This window comes from Lontra canadensis, unplaced genomic scaffold, assembly GCF_010015895.1.
Source record: "Lontra canadensis isolate GAN:19392208 unplaced genomic scaffold, GSC_riverotter_1.0 scaffold52, whole genome shotgun sequence".
In the NCBI taxonomy this organism is placed as follows: Eukaryota; Metazoa; Chordata; class Mammalia; order Carnivora; family Mustelidae; genus Lontra; species Lontra canadensis.
Genome location: NW_022631046.1, coordinates 12,630,728 through 12,655,175, shown reverse-complemented (window position 1 = coordinate 12,655,175; position 24,448 = coordinate 12,630,728). Strand labels below are relative to the sequence as shown.

At 34.4% G+C, this 24,448-nt stretch overlaps 1 protein-coding gene across 5 annotated transcripts in view; it reads right to left on the bottom strand.

Moving 5' to 3' along the window:
* Positions 1 to 1,134: 1,134 nt before the first annotated feature.
* The window catches only part of TMPO (thymopoietin), a 28,712-nt gene continuing 5,398 nt past the window's right edge, over positions 1,135 to 24,448 (bottom strand). The window contains exons 2-9 of one of the 5 annotated variants that reach the window (XM_032874289.1): positions 21,958 to 22,084; positions 18,392 to 18,550; positions 12,815 to 12,912; positions 5,862 to 5,981; positions 5,667 to 5,762; positions 5,132 to 5,242; positions 4,066 to 4,154; positions 1,135 to 3,373 (exon numbers count right to left, since the gene is read on the bottom strand). In XM_032874289.1, coding sequence (XP_032730180.1) covers positions 3,088 to 3,373; positions 4,066 to 4,154; positions 5,132 to 5,242; positions 5,667 to 5,762; positions 5,862 to 5,981; positions 12,815 to 12,912; positions 18,392 to 18,550; positions 21,958 to 22,084 — 1,086 coding nt within the window. In that variant the 3' untranslated portion in view covers positions 1,135 to 3,087. Of the gene's footprint in view, positions 3,374 to 4,065; positions 4,155 to 5,131; positions 5,243 to 5,666; positions 5,763 to 5,861; positions 5,982 to 12,814; positions 12,913 to 14,560; positions 17,287 to 18,391; positions 18,551 to 21,957; positions 22,085 to 24,448 lie in introns of those variants that run through there. The other 4 variants (XM_032874290.1, XM_032874291.1, XM_032874292.1 and 1 more) reach the window with 4 other exon arrangements.

The window sequence follows — 24,448 nt, the reverse complement described above, 5'->3', positions numbered from 1 at the left end:
CTGCTTGTGCTCACTCGCTCTTTCTCTCTGACAAATAAATAAAATAAAATCTTAAAAAAAAGAAAAAAAAAAGGAACCCCCAATGAAATTAGGAACTTAGAGGCACCAGAACTGTGTAAGGAGCAAGGCGGTACAAGAAAATGGATACACAGTATACATGTGGGATGTTGGTTCTTTCATGTCTCTTCTGCCATATCATACATATGTAACCAGACCCATCAATTCCCAGCTGTGCAAACTTCAACAAGTTTCTTAACCCCTCTGAGCATGAATTTCTTCATCTGTAATGAGACAGTAAGAAAATACCTACTTCATTCACAAGGATTAAGTAAGTGAATACATGTCAAGGGCATAAAGCAGTATCTAGCACATGGTAAGCATGCAATAAGCATGGTAAGTCTTGGGACGCCTGGGTGGCTCGGTGGTTTAAGGCCTCTGCCTTGGGCTCGGGTCATGTCCCAGGGGTCCTGGGATAGAGCCCCGAGTCGGGCTTTCTGCTCAGCGGGGAGCCTGCTTCCCTTCCTCTCTCTGCCTGCCTCTCTGCCCACTTGTGATCTCTGTCAAATGGATAAATAAAATCTTAAAAAAAAAAAAAAAAAGCACAGTATGTCTTTGATGCTATGTGCTTTCTAATTAATTATAGGATATATATTGCTTTAAGAGTCACTAATTTAAATAAACTCTCAACTTCTTTGGGGAACACATGAATGATGGAAAGAGAAAAGCACTTTCATGTTATGAACACAGCTCCATGATAATATACCTTGGCAACATCTTTGCTTAATCTCAAAGCAAGACTAACAATGAGTGTCAGATGTAAGTACTAAGACAGTACAACCAGGGGAAAAAAAGGAAAGGGAGACTGAAAAAAGTATATTATATTTACTATATTACTGTATTGTAGAGTGGGAAAGGTGCCTTTGAAAGCTTCCCTAAGATGGTGAGTATAATGGCTATACACTGCTTATCCATGAACAAATGAGGAGTTGATTATGAAATGATTAGAAGCAAAACATAAAGGAGAAAACTGAAATTAGAATTAAAGCCCCAAAATCCATAAAAATCACCTAAGAAATATTATCAGGTATCTTACTGTTTGTGTTGTCTGAAAAGCATTTATTACAATGACAAAACTAGAGATTAATTACATTTTTATTATTGAATTATATTGTAAAGTCTACATCTACAATTTAATCAGGAAGAAATGCTTTGCATTTACATCAAGGACACATTTATTCTAGTGGAATAAAACAGACACAGACAAAAGACCACGTACACATTAAAAGGGAAAAAAAATAAGACTACATGTTTTATGTGGTCCTTCTTTTACTATTTTGGACCATACCTTTCTATTAGAGAACTGATCTTACATACATACAAGTTCAATTTATTTTCCCATATTTTTAAACAATAAATGAATCTTCTCACAATTTCTAATCGAAAAGAAAAGATAGAAAACTATGGGAAGTAAAATTTAGAAACAAGGAAAAAGTGTATTGCTATTACTGTACTGCAGAAAAGAGTAAAATGTGCCCCCTCTGTGGCTCATCTCAAAGAAACACTTTTACTCAGAGAGGCAAGCATTTCTGATCTAGGAGTAAATTTCCCACTCTCTCATGGGACCAGACCTACAAAAGTTTCTGATCAATTGCAAAGTAAGTAAAAAATGTCTACAAAACATTTCAAAGCTAAACATCAGGATACAGCTAATGAAATCAAAATTGTGTGCTGGCCTAAATATACATATTAAGTTTTCTTTTTAAAAAGTATTTTTTTTATTTCAGATGATATTTAAAATAACTTATATTTTTAGTGTGCTTTATGGTCAATGACTGTAAAGTTGAAATTCAAATGAGTAAGTTCAAATTTCTGTTTTACTTGATTCTACTAAAATTTCAATTACCTACAACGTTACTTAACCAAGTTATACATGAGGTAAGTTTTAGCTAAAAAATAAATCAACCACAAAGATAAGTTAACCATTTCAAGAGTACACAAAAATCATAATGCCCACTTCATATTCAGAGTTTAAAAATTTATGTATTAACTACTTTGTATCTAAGAAAACTTTACTCTGTAATTTTAAAGGAAACCCTTTTTGTACTTTTAAATCAAATTCTGTTGGAAAATGTAGGGCAAAGAAAAAACCTGGCAAATTTTGTTTTTGGTAACAGAAGGCAATGCAAAAATGAATCAAAATGGAACCTCAGACCAGTGTTTTAAAGTTTCTAACTTCTAAACAGACACACACTTATTTATCTAAAAAATATTTTGGTAGCAAATTGGATTGAGAGAATAAATGTTTTGCTGTAAATAAAAAGTACAAGTTTCCAATTACAGCCTTATAGCTAGCTAAACCGTTTCTAAAAACATGTACAGCCAGCTAACAATTCTCTAAAACATGTGTATGTTGCACTAAAGATCCCTGCTAAGATATCAACAGCATTTAAATGGGTCTTACTGAAGTAGGACATTCATGATACTAGAAATCTTTTAAAAAGTGAGTACAATAGGACTACAATCATATTACTATTAATAAAAGTTACAGAAGAGATTATTGCTGTATGTTCCCCCATAAACACATCAAACCTGTGGCAGTTACAAAAAGTACAACCCAAGTTATTCTTTTTCTTACCAAATTTCATGTTTCACATATCTCTCAAGTTTTTATACAGCAGAGAATAATTCTTAAAATCTTTTCTGTAAGAATTTGAAGTATTTAAATGTGTAGCTTCACATTATACTACCATGTTTTGCCCTTCTTGTTTCCCAAATACACAAAAACAATATACATTTTTCTCAAAAGTGAAATAAATGTCCACATTAAAAAAATAAAGCCTACAAAAAAGTTCCAGAGCTAAAAAAGATTATTCATATGGCACGAAGTGATCTCCTACTAATCCAAAGTCCAAAACATTTAAATGAAGTCCATTTATATAACCTGTTTGCTTTTCAATGGAATACTACTTTAATTGAGGTGAAATCACATTATTTTTAGTTCTCAAGTCAACAAGTATACACAAATTTTTTTAATATAGTTATTAGAAAAAATAGGAGACCAAATTGAGTGTGCCAAAGAGATTTCATTCAGATGGATTTTCCAGAGTCATTATGAAGAAAATTAGTGAAGGGATTTCCTTGGTTGGTTTCCATAGCTTGATAGACCAAAAACAAAAAAATGGCCACAACAACAAACAGCAAAATTTTTATCCACATGGGAATAGAGCGTCCCTTTTTTGTCTTTTCTGACTTGACATCTGCCAAGGGAACATACTTAGGAATATATTTAGATGAAAAAGATTCCTCCATCCTGAAATCACTGAGTTCTAATGGCCGGCCTGCAGCCCCTTTGATTGGTCTGCGGCAACTAGCACTGTTGGGAGTGAAAACAGGAAGAAGAAAAAATAAATTTAGATAAAAGTCATGATTTAGATGTATAATATAAAATATAAAATGTCATTACCACTCCTAATTTCAAACACATTCTTGAGACAATAGTAGAAAATTGTCACCTGTAAACAGTGAGGTCAGCCTATTTAAAATCTCTATACATATTTCATTTAAAATGCTGGATGTTCACTCTATTAAAAAATAACTTTCAGAACATTGGTAAATATTCACTAAACTTGACTTCTTTTCAGGGCCAATATATTCAGGATATAGAAGAAAAATAAGGTAGTTTGGCTGTGATTCTTTTAGTCAGGAAACAATTTAGCTTACTTAAAGTCTTTTCAATTAGAAAAGGGAAACCTTTAAGGAAAACAAGTATTTCTTCCTTACTATGAAAAATCAGAATTAGATAGTAGGCAAATAATTTATAATATTTCAGCTTATCCAAATTAACTTTGAATCTGACTGAACTTTCAAGAATATGAACTAGTGACTTAAGAATTAAACTGATCTCAAAAGAACAGTTTAATTCCGAGGACACAGGTACAATAAATAACGTGTGAAGAATTAAAAATTAAAATTCCCATTATATGCTAACCACACTTCAATTAAAAGTAAATAAATAAAAATGCCCTAGCAGAATACACTAATTCTTGTTTTAATGTATCTGAATACCTAATTCCTGTTGGTGTAGATGCTTCAAAGGGAAACATTTCCTTAAGAATATCCCTTTCTATTCTTCTTTCCTCTGTTTTTTCTCCCACCTAATAAGAAACAAACAACCACAAGTTAACATTTAGTGTAAATGTGCAATTAAAACATAATTTAAAAAAAGTTTCAGAGAACAGAGTGCATTCAAGTCTGCCCCAGCTGCCCTTTCTAAATTCATCATTACCTAAGTATCAATAAACTTCCAAAGCTCTCTCTTCAAATTTTTTCAATGTGGAGATATGTTAACGTGGTAATGGAGGATTACCAAACATTCAACCAAGTTTAAGAAAAAACAAAAACAAAAACAAAAACAAACCCCACAAAACTAAAATTCAGTATAGCTAATATGGCAGCATTAAGTTCCCCCACTGGATTTTCCCATGCTTCTCATTATTAAGAGTACACCGTTTCTTCTGTTAAGAATTTTTAATAAAATAAATGATCAAATATGGAGGATATCAAATTAACATAGTCAATTCAATCTTCCTAACTTAAAAAGCCGTAAAATGATTTTTTAAACAACCTGATTGTTTTGCTGTTTACCATTAGCCCGGATCAAAACAACCTTTGGTAAAAATTCATTAAAATTATAATGCATCATGCAGTTAGTACTTTAAAGCTTAATTATAAGGAGTTAATCAATTCAAGCATTATACAAAATCACTTTAAAGTCCCATTATTTGACCTTTCAGTGAAAGATAGTATAGCCTTCCCAACAGCCCAGTAACACTTTCAACCCACATCAATAACAAAGAGAACATATTAGAAGCAGCACATAAATGAATATTCCCTTGAAAAGTGGAACTTAAGAGGCATACAGTAGCAAGCGGATAGTATTAGCTTATCATACTATATTAGTTACTTTTGATTGTCACTAATAAAAGTGTCTTTAAACACACACACACACACACAAACATACCCCACCCAGTTAAGAAAGCTCTGCTCCCTCCCACTGCAAAAAAAACAAATATAAAAAAATCTCCTTTTTAAAAGATCAATGGTAGCATCGATCTAAATTTTATGCATTTACTTCAGCTCTTGTCAATGGTTTCTTTGGTGTTCTTCTGGGTATGTCTGAGAATTCAGTGATTGGCAGAATAGGAGCTGCGTGCTTGAAATTTCCAGTCACCCTATTGACAACCTGCCAAGATTCAAATTATTCAGACTCAGAATTATCCAAACACAACAAAGACATGTAAAAAGAAAAAAAAGATACTCTATTTCTGTAACATTTGAAAACTTTCCCTTAATAAAAATTTAGGCAAAAGAACCTAGAAATGAACATATTCAGTGCTTCTCATATGAAGCCTTAGCACTCTAAATATTTTAGCAAAAAAGTTTCCTTATAATACTTAGAGGTAAGATTCTTGTACAAATTTATGTATGTATATATCGTGGCTATACTAAAAAATTCTAAAATTCAGAATTATATGGGAAAGTGAGTTTAAAAATATAATTGTTTAAAACACAAGTTTGAGATTTGCTGAAATTTACCACCTCCCCAATTCTAAATAAAGGGTAATTTACAAAGAATACCACTTGTATAGTTTATGAAACATATTTACTAAGGTTTCGTTGCTTGAAGCCATTATAGTTTCAGCTATGGGAGTACTCTCTGAAATTATTGCACCATCTATACGAAAATGTTCTGAAGTTTCCACCTGTTAGTTTGAAAACAAAACAAAAACAATAAATATAAAATAATCACTAAAACCCTACCAATCTGAAAACCCAATTCTAAGCAATAAGCCTTGCATCACCCTTTTTCTTGGAGTTCTTCTCGACCCTCTTGTAGATTCCCTAGTTAATGCCTGCAGAGGTCCGCCTTTTGAAGATCCACTTGTCCATTCAGTCTCAGTTATTCCAGCTTGAGAATAGCTCTATTCAAGCATCGACACATTAAAAAAGTCAGATTCTAACATCAAACACCTTAATAATGGCCATTAGCTAGTGCACTGAGAAGTCATAAAAAAATCTCTAAATGCCATCTTTTGCAAACAATGCTATGCCCTCAAAATATTTCTAAAATGTACTGACTGAACCAATATGCAGGCATCGGAAGACACTTAAACTATGGTAAAACACATAGGAGCTCACAAATTGTAACAAAAGCAAGAAGAAAAAAAGCACTTAATTTATCACCAGCTCCTTTTGTGACTTGCTATTTGGCTCTCGTATCACAACTGCATCTCTTTGGCTATCTAAACAAAAAGCAGGCTGATCATGACTTATAAAAAAGTCATTTATTGTAACAAGGCAGTTTCCTTTAAAAACAAAATAAAATTTTATAATTGTTAGCACAAATTAAACATTATCCTTTCCAAGTAGGATTATTTAAATAGGTTCAGTTTAAATTATAATCTACACACAGCTATCTGAACTTAAAAGTTCCCAGATGTCACTGACAACATTGAGCAACAAAAATCTGGTGGTCACCTCTTTCACAAACTGGCAAGCCTATAACACCAATGCCAAACTCAAGTGATTACCCACTCCTGACTACAGAAAGAAAGCATTAGTGATGGGTCACTGGTATCTTCCAGTCCCAGACTCCTGTCTCCGAGAAGGGAACTGATTTTTCTTTACTTAAAAAATAATTTAGTAGTCCTTACATAATAGCTTAAAAACCACTAGACTAATACTTCTCAAACTATAATATGCATATTAATCACGTGGAGCTTTTGTTAAAATGCAGATTCTAATTTAGCAGCTCTGGGGTATGGCCTGAGATTCTGCATTCCAAGTAGCAATTTATTCAACTCTGAAGCCACTATTACCAGATAAATTAACCAGAGACCATCCACCAATGATCAGTATTGTACTAGAGTGTGTGTATATTGTCGCTTCTGCTTTCAAGCTAGTATTTTATCTAAGTAACTGATTTTTTATATTCAAGTGAGTGCCTATTAATTTTAAAGACAGATGTATTTCACTCTTATCCTGGGACAAGAGCGCTTATCCAATAAGAATGCTTATTTCATGGCAACATTACTACCAGCACCCCACAAGTTACAAACATAGTCTCATTCCTAATTTTGTATTTATCTATATTTGGGATTTAACATGTAAGAGTTTCTCTTTAACTCGCAGTTGGAAACTCTGGGTTCCTTTTCCTGCTATCCATTAGGAAATATCTGCCGAATGCAAATCTAAGGTCAGTCCAATCTGTTAAATTATATAGGAACAATAAATAGTTTTAATCTGAGATTCTCAATCCTGGCAGCACAATTATCAACTGGGAGCTTCTGAGAAATATCAAATGCCCCAAACCCTACTTTGGTCCAATTAAGTCAGAATCTCTTCTAGAAGGGCCTTGGGAATAGTTAATTTTTATAACTCCTGAGGGGATTCTAATGTGCAGCCAGCATTGAGAACACCTGGTTTAAGATCTTGTAACTGAATTGTGATGCATCTCAAAGTCAAGTATCTTCTTAAAACTACATTCAATTCTGTTTCCTCTTTCATAGTCAATTGCTCAGTGCCAGTAAAATTAATTAAAAGCACTATTTTAAAAATATTCTGGTTTGACAGCCTATCTGGTATTATTAGTAGATACTAAGTATTTTGAAACTCTTCAAAGAATTAAAAACTACATTTTTTTTTTTAAATTTATTTGAGACAGAGAGAGAGAGAGAGAGGTCACAAGCAGGCAGAGAGGCAGGCAGAGAGCGAGGGAGCATGTTCCTTGCTGAGCAGGGAGCCCGATATAGGGCTTGATCCCAGGACTCTGGGATCAGAAGGCAGAGGATTAACCCACTGAGCCACCCAGGTGCCCCAAGATTTTGTTTATTTGAAAGACACAGAGAGAGAGAGAGAGAGAGAGCGTGAGCTCGCACAAGTCAGGGAGGGGGCGGAGGGAAAGGGAGATACAGACTCCCCACTGAGGAAGACCCTGATATCAGGACCTGAGCTGAAGACAGACGCCCAACTGACTGAGCCACCAAGGCGCCCCTAAAAACTACATTTCCTTTTTTTTTATTAAATGATTTATTTATTTGAGAAAGTGAGCGAAAGCAAGAGAGCACAAGCAGGGGGACTGGCAGAGGGAGAGGGAGAAGCAGGCCCCCTACGGAGTGGGGAGCCCAATGAGGGGTTGATCCCAGGACTCTGGGATCAGAGTCACCCAGGCACCCCTACATTTCTTGAAAGGGCCAATAAAACTGAGAAAATATAAAGACCAGATATTTTATCTTTGTCCATGAAGGTGGGGATGAGGGGAAGTATCACTTCCTTAAAATTGGGTTTTCTACCAAATTCCACGATTTTCCATGTTATATTTTGAACTGAAATGAGCTCTTCACCAAAAATTTTACCAACATCTACTGAAACTATTATGGTTGATAAAAAATAACATGTTTATATTTATATTACTCGTCTTTGACATTAAAATAAGTTCCATTTAAAGATTCTTTTATTTTCTTCTATGGAAGGAAACACAAGAAATACATTGGTTGCCTGTGGGAATACCTGGGAAGGGGTGGGGAAAGCAACTTTTTACTATAAATCATTTATATTTCCTTTTGTCCAAGTATATTAAATTCTTTGGTTGAGGACTGTCAACTAGTTTTATTAGTTCTTTCACTATTTTTACCTATTTAGAATTAATCATCTTCACAGAAAACTAATTGACACCTCTTCACACACCAGAAAAGATATTCTGAAGATTTCTTCTACCAGAGTCCATTACAAACAAGTGAAAATTACTGACTGAAAAGAAATTCATTGTTATGTAAAATTAGTTCATGTGATTGCTATATACTCTGTATCAAAAACTAACTGCAGCAAGATGTTCTGCAGCAACTCCTCTTAAATTATCAGGAAGCCAACAGGAGAAAGAAACAAAAACCTTCTCACATTGCCTTTCAATAAGCTTCCAGGTAAAAAAGACTGTAGGCAGTTGCGGCACAAGAGAATGCAGGAGCTGGGCTATTAAAAGGTAGCTATAGATCTGTCAGTAAAAATATAAGCTCTGAACAAAATGTTTACACAAAACTAAGTTATAAAAAGAAACAGTATAATTAAAAGCCACTTTACTCTGAAGAACTACCAGTTTAGTAATCTGGTTAACTCATATTAATTTTTTTCTCAAAACAGTGTCCTATCCCTCCATTAGAGAAAGGTACACTCATACATTGCTGGTGGGAATGCAAAATGCTTCAACTCTTATGCAGGGGATTTGTAGAACATCTAGCAAAATTACCCAGTAATTTCAATTCTAGATTTCCTCAAGATAAATTGGCTAAAATATGAAAAGATACATGCAAACCGTTGTGCATCAATTCATCTTTGCATTACCTAAACAGTATAACTGAAAATAATCCAAATACCCACTAGAAGGAAAACAGCTGAATAAAATACAGTACATCCATAAAATGCAATGACATTCAGTGGTACAGAGCAATGAGGAAGATGGCTAGACTGTATTCTGATACAGAGTGACCTCCATGTTTAGATTACCAGAAAGGTAGAAATGTGCAAAGTTTACTGCCTTTTATGTAAGGAGGGGAGCAAAAATAAGTGTATAAATCTATGCATTTACTTATTGTTTTCAAAAAGAAATTAACCCCAACATAACAGAAAGTTGCCTATAAATGGAAGGAACAAAGATAAAAGCCAAATTTCTGACTCCATCTTATTTTGCCTAAATAAAACTATATATTCAATATTTAAAAAGTTATGAAAGAAAATTCATTCAAGTGATTTGAAGCACAGTATTTTAATTTTATGCTCAAAAGACAAAAACTGTAACCCCGCCCCCCCATCAAAACTGCCATTTAGCAGCCTTATGATCAAGAGCACTGTATTATGTTGAAACATCTATATAGTGGTAACTACATAAATCACATTATTTTAAGAACCAAGACACTCAGCATAAGAGATATAGGCAAAACACCCAGAAGTTAGATAGCTTGCATTCATAAATTTGATGAACTCATGATTTATTTTCTCTTTCTAAAAAATAAGTACTCCTAGCTCTACTTAGTAAAAATGCCTAGAAGCAATGACAACCCAGCAGAAATGAACAACCTACCATGCAGATTGTAGGTAGCCTCCAAATAATACTTGCAATGAAAAGGATTAGGGTTCTTTGGAAAAAGGGCTGATTTGGTAAAAGGCAGGCACCAGACATGAGCCTGGGACATCTTACTGAGGCAGAAAACAAGAAACTATCAAAGACAAACAGGGTCAATAAAATGACACAGGAACCAACACAGAACGAGAGGAACCTAATGGCTGAAGATGGCACAGTTTGAACATGGAAAAAGAATGATGAGCATAGCTGGTCATAAATGAAATAGATAAAAACCATACTAGTTAAAAATGATTTTATTGATCACCTTTCAAAGTGACTAGGCTTTAATTTGAAAGCTGGCAAATTATGCTGGCTCTCCTGTGTGAATTTTATTTGAAGATAACTATGCAGGTCATGAGGGAAAAGTTCTTTATAAAAGAATTCCAGTTACAGATGTAATGGAGTAAGAGAATGAGAAAAATCATTACCTTACAACCAAAATAGTAGATCTAGGCAATAATCATAAATGACAGTCATAACCATTAAATGAAAGGGTGATATGGGACTTTAAAATGGATGGATCATGCTTTCAACACCTGAACCTAACTTAGCATCATTTGCCTCCTGAAATGGTGCAATATGAAAACCAGAACACCATTTATGAAGTATTTGTGTCAAAGAAACTGAACCTGAATCTAACTAGTTCTCTAGATCTATGCTGTTCAACATGGTAACTACTAGCCATATGTAGCTATTTAAATTTAAGTAACATTAAAGTTATAGCTTCTCTACCACACAAGCCACATTTCAAGTATTCAATAGCCACATGTGGCTAATGGCTACCACAATGGACAGGAGATATAAAGAACACTTCTATCATCACAGAAAGGTCTACTAACTACACAGCTCTACTACAGGTCTAACTCCAGTCTCCAGAAAGCAGTTATAGAATAAGAGATTAAACAACACTTGACGAAGCAATCTGCCAAATCCAGAATGTGGGAAATTCTGGAGAGAACTGACCTGGTTTCTTCACCAAATTAATAGAGGGAAAACTTGCAGTGGAGACAACTATAAGCTTACGAGATAAAAACAAAACAAAACAAATACCAAACAGTATGTGTAGCTTACTTGGATCCTGATTTGAGTAATTTAATCATAAGAGGTATTTCTGAAACTGGAGAAATCTGAATAGATTAGACATGAAAGAATTATTAATTTTATTAGGTGTGATAGTGGCATTGTTGTTATATATATATGTATGAAACAGCTATCTTTTTGAGATATATACTGAAATACTGACATTTTAATGTGTGAAATGATGTCAGAGATTCACTTTAATATATTCCAGCAAAAAAGCAAAATAGCAATACCAAAAGGAATTAAAAAAACTGGAAGGTACAGGTGAAGATGAAATAAAACCATAAAATGTTAAAACTTGTGAGGCTCTGTGACTAGAGGGTCATTAAACTCTTCCCTCCAATTTTCTTGATGTTTTTAAATTTTGTTAGGGCCATAATCATCTCCTAAATCTATTTATCCTTTCCTTCAGTTTGGATTCCCCAACTCAATTAAACCATCTATAATACCATCCTTCATCCCGGCTTTTAACCTATTACCTGATCAGTCCAGCATTCTTGATGGCACTATACCATCCTGCCTTCATACCGTGGACAAAAATTCTCCATACTTGTCTATTTTCATCGTCCCTCACTAGATTTTCTTAGTTTCTCTTGCTCTATTATTTCCTTATTCTTCAGCATGACCCTGGAGCTCTTCCCTACTAAATAAAAGGGCAATATCTTTATTCCAGTATTTGGTTCTATATTAAACAAAATCTCTGAGTGCTCTATACATTCTCCATAATCACCAAGATTATTTCTAACAAAGAATTCTGAAATTCAACTTATCAAGTCATCGAACCCAGACAGACATGGCTTAAGAAATCAAGAACTTCCTCTGAGGATGTGTGGCTTTAAAATGACAAAGAGAAGATGGAAAAGATAAATAACCAACTAGACAAATCTTTCCAGCTAGACAAAATAAGGGTAAGGAAAAGGACTCCTGGGATAGCTATCTTGTAAAGGTCAGCCAAATCAATGCTAGATTAGTCAATAATTTGTTCTCTGTAAATTAGTTCATTTATACCTGTGCTTATTAGTTCTCACTTAGTTTCCTACATTTTCCTTTTGAAAAATTGTATCTTGCCTCACCTACAGTGAAAAAGATAAATTTTCACCTCAGATAAGGAAAGAAAAGTGTGGTCTTAGGAACAGACTAGCTTCAGAGTTGAGGGAAAAGCCACAGAAGACAAGCAAAAGTAAAAGCAAAGTTAGAAACCTAGACAAAGATTAAATATAAAATCCTTCCTTTCCTTAAAAAAAAAAAAAAGCTTAGGCATTTATTTCCACCGTTTAAAATATATCCCTTAAAAGGCAGTATATGACTGGCTTTGAACCATGCTCAGCACAAAATCAAACACAAATGAGACATTTATTAAACACTTGCTTTTGCAGTAAGCACAGGCTACACTACTGACAAAAAACATGAAGCTTAGATTTCTAATGCCATTTAATGAACAATGGAATGAACACTTCATTGAGTGCGCTGGAGTTTATTTAACCAAAGGCTAGGACACAAGTAAATTAGTGTTGTCAGATTACTTATACCTGAACACAGTGATCATAAAACTAAAGATACCTGATTGTGTTCAACTCTTCTTTGCTTGAGTGTTACTGGAGTCTTTGCTCTGCCCTTTAGTGGTTCTCTCTTCTCAAGCTTGAGCTCTATTTTAGAGTCTGGAAATAACATCGGAGAAACATTACTCTCTGAAATATACAATAAATTACAATGTCATCCTAACATTATTCTGGAACCTTGGTTTTAGGCATTCTTACGTAAAACAAGTTTGCCTATTGGTTATTACCTCAACAGACCATGACTATTCAACTGCAATTTGTCTTTAAAAACTTTACTTTTCCATTTTTATTTTATTCCAGTTTTGTTCATCTCCCCTACTCCTTCATCTGTTCACTGTTTCTTCCTATTCTTCCCTTTTTCTGGGACTAATAGCCTAAAACATAAAGTGAATTCAAACTGCCCATAGAGACTTTTCACAAAAAAACTACTTGGATAAAGGAGAAGGCTATTAAAACACACAGTTGCTAATATTCTTTTGTTCATATAGTGCATTACTACTACATAAACAAAGGTCATTAAAATTTGAAATATGGAAGAAAAAAGCTATAGGGAACTTTAAGACTGAAAACAACTGTATGGTATTAAGCCTCTAAAAAAAGTAATTGCAGTGACTTTGATACTTCAGTGCAGTTTAAAAGTCCTCACTTCTGTTTTGATGTGATTATAAAAAAACTGGGTACAACGAAGAAGGTAATAAAGAATCCTGATTACAGAGAGTAATACTCACAGGTCACTCCATAATAAAAGTAACATTTATTTGAAGAGAAGCCAGTGCATATATATTAATTAGCATTTCACCATGATGCTAACGAACTCAAATATATCTTTTTATAGTCTTCAATATCCCATTCTCCTAGCCTTCATTTTTATCACCATTTGAAGAGCTAGTTTTTTTTTTTTTTTAAAGTAATCTCTAAACCCAACATGGGGCTTGAATTCATGATCCCAAGAGTCCTATGTTCTACCGACTGAGCCTGCCACACACCCCTGAAGAGCTAGATTTTTAAAGACTTATAAAAGTTTCAGTTGAGTCCCACATTTTTGTCATCATTTATCATAGTATAGCAAAATTAATGTCTGTTGTGACTACTAAAACTTGTATTACCAAAAATTTAAGTTAGAGTACTTTCCTACCAAAGATAGAAATAGAGTTAATTCTTAAAAAGCTTAGCTTTTCATGAACTTGATGCGCTGGTGCTAAAAAGTAGTCAGTACAGTTAAGTTTTACTATCTAGTCTAGTACTAGTCAGTCCAGAGTCTACTTGCAATTTTCCCCCAACTAGTAATTTTTACTATGTTAGTTCAAATAATTCAGTTTTACTTAGGATTAATGAATCAACCCCACCCCCACCTCCCCAAATGTCTATTAATCTATCTATTGATATATTTAAGTTTGTGACAACCTTTAGCATTATAAACCTTATGTTTTATTAATTCAAAATCTAAGAATAAGAAATCTTATTTCTAAAGAACCCAATAGTAATTGAGCAGAAATTGATTAAACAAATAAAGTATCTGGTTATAGATTAATTCCTTTCAAATTTAAATTCCAACAGCCAATAAAAACATGGTCTTTAACAGAAGAAAAACCTCACAACAATAAGTAGAGTATTTTAAACTATACCATTGGAATCTCAAGCAAGTTTCAATGAAGAAATGGAAAGGAAATGTTCAAGAACAAATACCTAACTTGTTGCAACTCCAAGAATAAAACACACATACAACATGTTTCTGGAGACCACACGAAACTGTTCAAATTACAACTTTATTGAATTTGCAGAAGCATTCTACAGTAATACATTAGAAAAAGTCACATAGCACTTAGTAGGTACATGTATACATGTACATTCCAGAAGACAAATGACAAATAAAATTACTCCCAGGAAGATGCAAAGATGGACATGTATAGTAAAAATATAATAATTGCCAGGAGTACCAAAGGGACTGAACTTTGCTGATACTTAACACTACTATTTTCCATAAAAATACAAAGAAATTTGATTATTAAATGTCTCTATAGTTAGACTCATCTTACAATCATAGAAATGAAAACACAATATACTGCTTTACACAACGGAATATAGTGTTTCTTAGGAATTTTTAAAAAATAGCTTAAATCTGCTTTTAGAATTTAGATTAAATCTAACCATCCATGAACCACAACATAACCTGAATTTAAAAAAAAAAAAAAAAAGGCCCCACTTTTCCAGTGTCTAGTTCATCTGACACACTACAGTGATAGTTAGAATGCACCATTCCACAATTACATGGTTTAAAGCAGTATTTTGTAAGGTGTGGTCCATGAACTGTTTGTTACCAGTCCTTAAAGAAATGAGACACTTGCACCAGAACGTAAACTGGCACTCTGTTTTATCAATAAAAATTTCCCACAAAAATAAACACTGTCATTCAACTAAAAAGTGTCTCTAGATCCAAATTCTGGTGCATATTTATCAGTGGATCAGTAACTGTCTACAGACTGGCACTTTGAATTTCATTGATCTAGAATATTATGAAGGAATACAGAAGGAAAAACAAAAGTGAGAATAAAAGAAAAAAATGTAGACAAGTTCCAGAAAGTGAAAAAATATATAGTAATATTTAAATCAGTGAAGACTCCACTTATATTCTAGCTATTAGCGTTTTCTATATCTTGGAGAATTATAAAATCTTAATAGGAGAGAATGAACTGTATGAGGCAAAAATGTGACCCAGAAATCTTTAAATTGTTTCTATCAGGCTTTTCCTATCTGTGCAACTGAAAAAATAAAGGCAGTTCTACGCAGGCAAATAGTCTGAAACTGTAATTTGATGGGCAGAAGCTTGACTTCGAAAATAGCCCAATCTGGAGTCTAAAAAGATCTTCAAAATCTTGGCATAAAAACACTTGACATTCTTAGGGAAGCTGCTAAGTTCCCCGTATCAAAGATCAAATAGGTGTTTTTATTCTTAACTTTATTAGCGTTTATTTCCACGCTTTTTAGTTACTTTATACACTTCTCCTCCAAATAATGTCCCACCTTTAAAGGGAGTAACCACCAGCTTATTCTTCGAAGCTGGATTAATTTTACAATCCTTCAGCCAGAGATAGCGGCGACCTAAAGTGGAAGATCCCATGCTATGGGCAGCCATCTTTACTTCATCAAATGCAGCTTCACAAAGAAATGAGGCTGCATCATATGTTTTGCTCAGAATCCCAAGTGCTTGGTGCAAATGACTAGGATCTGAGCTAAGAATTTGTGCAGCCTGACTAATGTCTGCCTGTAGAGCCCTAACTACGAAGGCAGTATGGGTTGCAATCTGCAATGCTGATGCTGCAGCTTCGTATGTTCTACAAAGTACTAAGTCTAACTGTTTATCACAAGAGTCCGTGGAAGCTGCCTGAATACCTACTGGTGGAGTGGCTTCAGAAATAAACTCCCGTATTTCATCATCTACTTTTGGAACTGATAATATCTGTGTTGCCTCTCTGGAGGAAATTGGATACTTGCATGCCAATGAAGGCAGTTGTCTGTCAATTTGCTGCCACTCCTCTTCAATTACCTTTAAAATAGATTCATGGAAGGGAAAAGATAGTTCTGGGGCATCTATTTTGTCATGTGACTGCTTAGACACCTCTACGCCTAAGGTAGTGAGTGAGTGAGAGACAACAGTTTTGGCAAAAGATGACATCAGTTCAGATCCAGGTGTATTTTGAAATGTCACAAAGGAACCTGAATCCTTTTCCTCTACTGACTTTTCACTGAGCCGAGGGAATTTTCGTGGAGGAGACAGGGACTCAGTGTCTTGATAATTAGATCGATCAATTCTCTTCCATCTGTTTTCTACATCCAGTGGGGCTGTAGAGTTTGAAGTCCCAGGCAAACTACCTACCCCACCCTGGACCAACAAAGAATTGACATAATCTCTGATTGCCTGAGCAAGTGGTGGAGAAATTACTTGTGATCTCTCAGACTCTTCTAGTGCTTTCCTTTCACTGGAGAGAACTGACTGATCTGAAACACGGGACCTCTCAGTACACAATGGTTGAATTCCACTTTTCTCTCCATGGTAAATGTTTTCTACTATATCTTTATAGCAAGTAGTGGTGGTTTCTTTAATCAGTGAAGGAGAAGCTGCAGCAGAGACCAACATGGCAGCGAGTTCATGCTGAGAAGATGCCGAAGAACTTTTCTCTAAACATCTATCATGGCTAGACTTGGAGGAAGTAAACAAATTCCCTCCAGAGGCTAACTTCTGCAATTGTTCCCTGCCAGGCAAGGTTGTGGCAATAAGAGGTTCCCTAGGTGGGTCTCCCTTAGAAGTATGAACTTTCTTAGCTGCCTGTAGTTCAGTCCTGCCCAAAGGAGGACGGGTGGAGATTTCAGGAAAAGAAATACCCTGAAAAAATCCACCAGAGGGAGTAGTTGGAAGTTCAGAAAAAGGAACAAAATCCCTAGTGGACTTCACTTTCTTGTGTTCTTTCTTCTTTCCTGTAGAGGCAAAAGAGGCAGGAAGTTTAAGCATTACTTGTGTTCAAGCTAATTTTATTCTTTGCCTCCTTGCTAACATAGTGCTGTTGAAGGAAAAGACTATATTTCATATTCTGAACAACCAATCGACACACTGTGCCCTGGCAGGCAGTACTTATGAAGATATAAGTAATTTGAATCAAATTAAATAATCATGAAACTGACAAGTTATATGAAATTAAAAATTAAAAAGTATCAAGTTGTTCTTATTATAGAAAGGTCATTAATTTCACGTACTATTTTCAAAAAATACTTAAATATTATGGTCAAATTTTCTTGTAACAGTCCACTAAAAATACGTCAAAATATTTGCTTCATAGGTGCCCTGAAATCACATTATCTAGCAAAACTATAAATTTAAATATTAACAGAGAACAGAATATATGCCATATTATAAATACTACCACTGTATATTAATTATAATAAACTGGACACATATGTAATCTATCAGTAGGATGAGATCTCAAAAGCAAGTGAAAAGATTTGGCATGCTATTTATATAATTTTTTTTAAAAGTTCGAAATAATATTATGTTTTAGATGCATATAAAAAAGTATTTGGGGCGCCTGTGTGGCTCAGTCGGTCAAGTATCCGACTCTTCATCTCAGCTCAAGGGTTGATCTCAGGATTGTGAATTCAAGCCCATAATGGGCTCCAGACTAGGCATGGGAGCCTACTTTAAAAAAAAAAAAGGTATTTAAAAATGGATTGGAAAGATTAGCACCAAACTAACAACAGTGGTTGCTTCTGTGTTAATAATACTTAGGGTAAGTGGGGGAACTTCATCTTTATTTTTAATACTTTATTCTTTTAGAAAAATGAAATTTGAAGAAAAAAGGTACCTGGCAATTTTAGGTGACCAAAAAAAATCAGACATTTGTACATTTCTGTTTCTTAGAATTCTCAAAAGGTACTCAAATGAAATTACTTAGAGGATTACTGATGATATGAACAGAAATTACATGTAACTTGGTAATATTTAAAATTTTATCTTCTTCATGGTTACTGTACCTTATGAGTCTGAAAAAAATTACATATACTTGACTAACATCATTTAAAATTTTACCTTCTTCGTTGTCACTGTATCTGTCAGAGTCATTACTTCCATTCTGTCTTGTATTTTCTGCTGATGAAGAAATTGCTGGCAGAGGAGTAGATGATCTTGACTCTGTTCCCTGTTCCCTCAGTTTCAACAGTTTTTTCTCATATAGTTTCCTGGTTGTTCCTGTATTAAGGCAGAACTTGGTTTAGCATTTGTATTGTCTTGTTTAAGATCCTACTCATTGTCTTTAGCAACATTAAAATGTTACATTCACTCTTTCCTTTCCTACATGTAAGTGCTTTAAAAACTATATAAAGGATTCTTTTCTAAAATAGGTGTTTTTCTGAGATTTTAATACATGATTACAACAATGTTTCTTTTAGTAACATGAAATACATAGTAGATTGATAATAAATCTTACTATAGATCACCTACTAAAGAGCCATGTATGACCAAGTATTTTTGACTGAAAAGTCTTGGACTCTGTGTATTTTTCCCCAGTACTATGAATAGTATTTGCCTTGTAGAAAAAAATCACTTTTATAAACCGTATTCCTCTGAATACTATGATTAAAACCCCATGACTCTCAGAGTTTAATATGCCTAAAAAGAGCCACTCAGTTATGGGAAAAGAAAAAGCATATAAATAATTTTTTAGTTGAATATATTTTCATATAACACTGTAAAAATTTTGGGGGCACCTGGGTTGCTCAGTGGGTTGGGTGTATGCCTTTGGCTCGGGTCCCAATCCTTGGGTCCTGGGATTGAGCCCCACATCAGGCTCCCTGCTCAGTGGAAAGCCTGCTTCTCTCTCTCCCACCACCCTTTCCCCCCACCCCTACTCGTGCCCTCTTTCTTAAATAAATAAAATCTTTAAAAAAATTATATATATTTAAGGCATTAAATCATTTTAGATAAAACTACTTTGTGATTAAAATAACCTTTTATGGAAAATGTGTGCCACAAGCAGAAATTACATACCGATTAGATAGCAAAATAAAATGGATTATAAACACATTTTTAACACATTTCAGCATCAATGACAATTTAAACCAAAAATAGCTTTTATTTTCTATTTTACACTAGCTGCATGTCTCCCTGGTTTCTATAAGATGAATACAATGATGATAAATACACATATTTTAGAAACAACACATCTCAAAATGTTACACAAAGTTGTAAGATGGAGGGGGAAGTGTAGGATGTTGGTAAAAAGGTACAAAATTTCTGCAAGATGAATTAAGTTCTGGAAATCTAATATCTAGAATGGCCTATATATACTGGAAATCTGCAGAAGTATACCTTAAGTGCTCTCTCATCACACATCCATACACAAACTAAAACTGTGAGGTGACAGATATATTAACTGGCTTGATCACAGAGATCGCTTCACAATATAGACTACGAAAACATCAAGTTATACATACTAAAATATGTAACTTGTCAATTATACCCCAAAAAGGTTGGGAAAAAATGAACAGCTGGTATGCTACCACGTAACTTAATATATATTGATATATAATATACATTTTTGTAGCATCTCCCTTTTGGAATTTTAAATGAAAAATTAAAAAGTGCATCAAATGTCTGTTGGTAATTATATTCATAGGCTTATTTCCAGCTATTTGGAAGTACTATGCTAAATAAAATGAAAGATAACATTCTAAATTTTTGTTTGCAACTTCACCTATAGAAAAAAAACAAAAACAAATCCCCAAATTGCCAGTGTTCAAATTTTTAAAAATTTTATTTAATTTGGGGGCACCTGGGTGGCTCAGTGGGTTAAGCCTCTGCTTTTGGCTCAGGTCATGGTCTCAGAGTCCTGGGATGGAGCCCTGCATTGGACTCTCTGCTCAACAGGGAGCCTGCTTCCCCCTCTATCTCTGCCTGCCTCTCTGCCTGCTTGTGATCTCTCTCTCTGTCAAATAAATAAATAAAATCTTTATTAAAAAAAAATTCTTTAAGAGAGTGAAAAAAAACAGGTACAGCTTGAGAGAAAATGCATCTCCCAAGAGATATCATATATGTATTAATATATCCCAGGATATATATCAGATTTTTAAAAACAAGTAATCAGAATATACAAAAAAACCCTTTCAAAATTCAGTAAGAAAACCACCCAATTGAAAAATACGCAAAATATTAAGATCTTTAAATAAACCCGTGAAAATATGCTCAACATCATTATTCATTAGGGAAAGACCTATTCACCACACAGAGATCCTACTACACACGTAACAGAATGACTCAAAAACTCAATCTCAAGTGCTAGCAAAGATGGGGTACAACAAGAATGCTCATGTATGGTCAGTGGGAATGCAAAATATTCCAGTCAGTTTGGTTGTTTCTTATAAAGGCAAACTTACACGCAGGCATGCCAAGACCCAGCTAGTCTACTCCTAGGTACTGACCCAAGAGAAATGAAGATACAAAAACCTGTATACTATTAAAACACAAAACTCAACTGAATAAATTTGAAGACTTAATTGACTTTATTCAATGATTCATAAATTGGGCAGCATCCCATCTTCCAAGTAGAAAGGAGCTGCAAGGAACTGTACCGAATAGAATTTTATAGGCAGAAACAGGAAGATTGCTAGCAAAAGAAAAGATTGTTTCAGGCAAGTTCACCTTCCCCTTAAGGGGCAGAGCAGGTGGTCTTATCCATATTACCTCACAAGTGTGGACAAGGAAATTCCAGACTAATTGGTTTAAAATTTCACTCCTCTGGCACCTGCCTGCCTGTCTACTTGTGATCTCTCTTTCTGTCAAATAAATAATCTTTAAAAAATTTTTTTAAATTAATTGGCATATAGTATATCATTAGTTTCAGAGGTAAAGGTCTGTGATCATCAATCTTACATAATACCCAGTGCTCATTACATTATGTGCCCTCCTTAATGCCCCTTACCCAGTTACCTCATCCCTCCACCTCCTTCTCCTCTAGCAACCTCAATTTCCTATGGTTGAGTCTCTTATGATTTGTCCAGTGTTTAAAATTTTACACAATTCAGAATACCAAAACAGACATTTCTCATCTTGAGGTTATTGTCAAGACCCTCCAAAATTAAGGCAAAAATCACCAATAGTAACCAAATGATAGAAATGCAGTGTATTTAGTTTCAAGTCTTCTTTTTTTAGTTTGTTCTTTAAGGGACCATTCTTGATTTCTAATCAAAACAAGACTTTAAAAATGGTACTTTTAATGATAACTAAAAATGGGTACTATGCTAGGAATTGATTAACTTGGGTTATATTAATAAGTCTGTCACCAATTTACTGATTTGGATGAACCTGGCCCACTATGTCACCTCATATTTTCCTCAGTTGTCATGTAAGATCCCTATGTCTCACCAGGTACTTGTGACATGAGCACCATTATGAAACAATTTCAACAACAGAGATAATCTTGGAGATTATCTAAATTCATTTTTCTCATTTTATTTTCCTCATTTATAGTCAAGGAACTTGTGTCCTGGCCACATAAATAATTAACGACACATTGTTCCTTAGAACCCAAACTCTAACTGCTAGACAAGACAAGAAAACAATGTAGGGCACTCACAGAAAAGGAAATTTTACCAACTTACCCACAATAGGACCAGGATTCACTCCATATTTCACAAGCTGATCCAGAAGATCTTCATTAGTGAGCTCTGTTACATCTAGATCATCTTTATCTTCTAGTCTGGGTCTATCAGTTTTCTTTGTGGCTTTCTGTAAAGAAAGTCCAGTTATTATTTGCACAGAGTTAAAAAAATGTTCTTTTTACTATACTACTATATAATTAAGACTGTATATGATAAACCTGCAAACATACCCTCTGTTGATTTATAGCTTTATCAGGCCTTAGCAATATAATTAAATTAAAAGCAACTCGTTATTTGAAGATATTATAATAAATAACTCATACTTTTAAAATATTACTATTAAAATGGTCAGTTTGGGCTAGCCTATCTATAGAGAAGATGATAGCATAAAAATTCAAGAGTAAACAGACTGGTATTAAACATTTTCACCCAGATAATCAGAAATACAATTTACTACTGACCTCTTTCAAAAATCCTTAAAAGTTTAAATTATTCTATGAAAGTAAGACTTTACCATAAATGTAAGTCTTAGTTATATTTAAAAATGATGTCCTTTAAACAAGCATATCAGAATTTAAGAAGCCCAAATGAATACTGAAAAACAGTGACTTTAGTGCCCAGTTTTTGACCTATGAAGGAAGTCAAACTTTATGGCTATCACCTCCTGACACAGCTTTGTCACCACACTTACTTCTATGTGGCTGTTTTACATAGAAAAGGCGAAAGAACATGGAACAAGCTTTGAGAGAAATTTCAACTTAAGCAATGGCAGTCTGTACTGGAAGAACTATCTAAACTACATAAGTAACTTCCAAGGCTAACCAAGAGAAGAGAGCAGAAGTATGGGCGCCTTCTAGGGTTGTGGCAGAGAGCCTTACAAAATGCCTCAGTAACCCCAGAAAGCCTCAGAGAACTGAACAAAAAAAAATGGCTTTTTAAATAATGGTCACAAATATCAAAGTCAATTTAGGCAAATTGTTATTTAAGGCAAATGAGTCAATATTGAATCCTAGAAATATTTACGCAAAATGGTGAAAACAATAGTTGCACAGACTGTTTACTTTTAATAATTCTGAGGGGGGGAAATCAGCCAAATACAAATTTGAAGTATTTTATATAAAGCAAGATTATGAGAAATTAGTTTTTAAAGATAACTGCCAATAAGAGAAATCTTACCAAGAGAAATCTTATATAACTAAAAAATGGCTATGAAAGGGTACCTTCAGAAGGCTTTAATACACATTGCACTGATAGGATCAGGCTCAAATCTGTAAGCAACTTACACGTTAATGTCAAAATAGCTTCCAAGAGTCTAAGAGCTCTATCTATCATAGCCCTGAATTCTTTAAAGACTTTTTAAAATATCAAATAGACCAAATCCTGTGTTGATGACCTACTTGAATTTTCCAAAAATTGTGGGAAGGTTGGGAACAAAAGCTCCCTTATATAAATATATAAAACATATATACTTTAAATAAAAGAAAAATCAATCAAAAACAGATTACTGGTAGATAATCCCTCCCACCTTAAGAATTTTCACATTTTATTATCAAGAAAACATCCAAGAATTTTAATTTCTTACAACAGCCTGAGGTTTTCAAGAAATCTCTTCCTTTGGCACTCACCACACACCACTACTTGTAAACATACTTTATTTATCTTCTCCAGAAGGTAAATTCCTTGAGCAATAGTGCCTAAGTTTGGTTTATTATCAGAACTTTAAAACTTTTGGAAAAGTTAGCCCCTATTTTAAAAAGTCTTACCCCAGTCTGAGTCCTGAGTTAGGTCTCAGGCCTAACCTTGGGCCCGAGAATCTGTATTTTAACGTGTTATCTCAGGTGTTTTGGATGCAACATTTAAGAGGGTAGCAGAAAGAAGAGGCACACACAAAACAAACTGAGGGTTGCTGGGGGGAGGGGGCTTGGGAGAGGGGGGTGGGGTTATGGACACTGGGGAGCGTATGTGCTATGGTGAGTGCTGTGAAGTGTGTAAACCTGGCGATTCACAGACCTGTACCCCTGGGGATAGAAATATATTATATGTCTATAAAATATACAAAATGAAAATTTAAAAAAAAGAAAGAAAAAAAGAAATAAAGAAAGAAGAGGCACTGTCATATTCATATTGTATCCCAAGCATCTAAAATTTAAAAAAAAAGACTGCCTGAAAGAAGAGTAGGTATCTGACAGATGTTTTGCTGAGTGAATGAAAGTGTCATCTAGTGAGGGAGAAATAAGTCACTTATTTTTAAAAATCCATTTCTTATTAAGAAATAACAAAAGGCTTGGGGCACCTGGGTGGCTCAGCGGGTTAAGCGTCTGACTCTTGATTTCAGCTCAGGTCATGATCTCACGAGTTGTGTGAAAGAGCCCCGCATCGGCTCCAAGCTCAGTGGGTTGTCTGCTTCAGATTCTCTCCCTCTGGCCACCCCCACTCTCTCTCTCACATACATAAATAAAAATTAATAATATTTAAAAAAATAAATAACAAA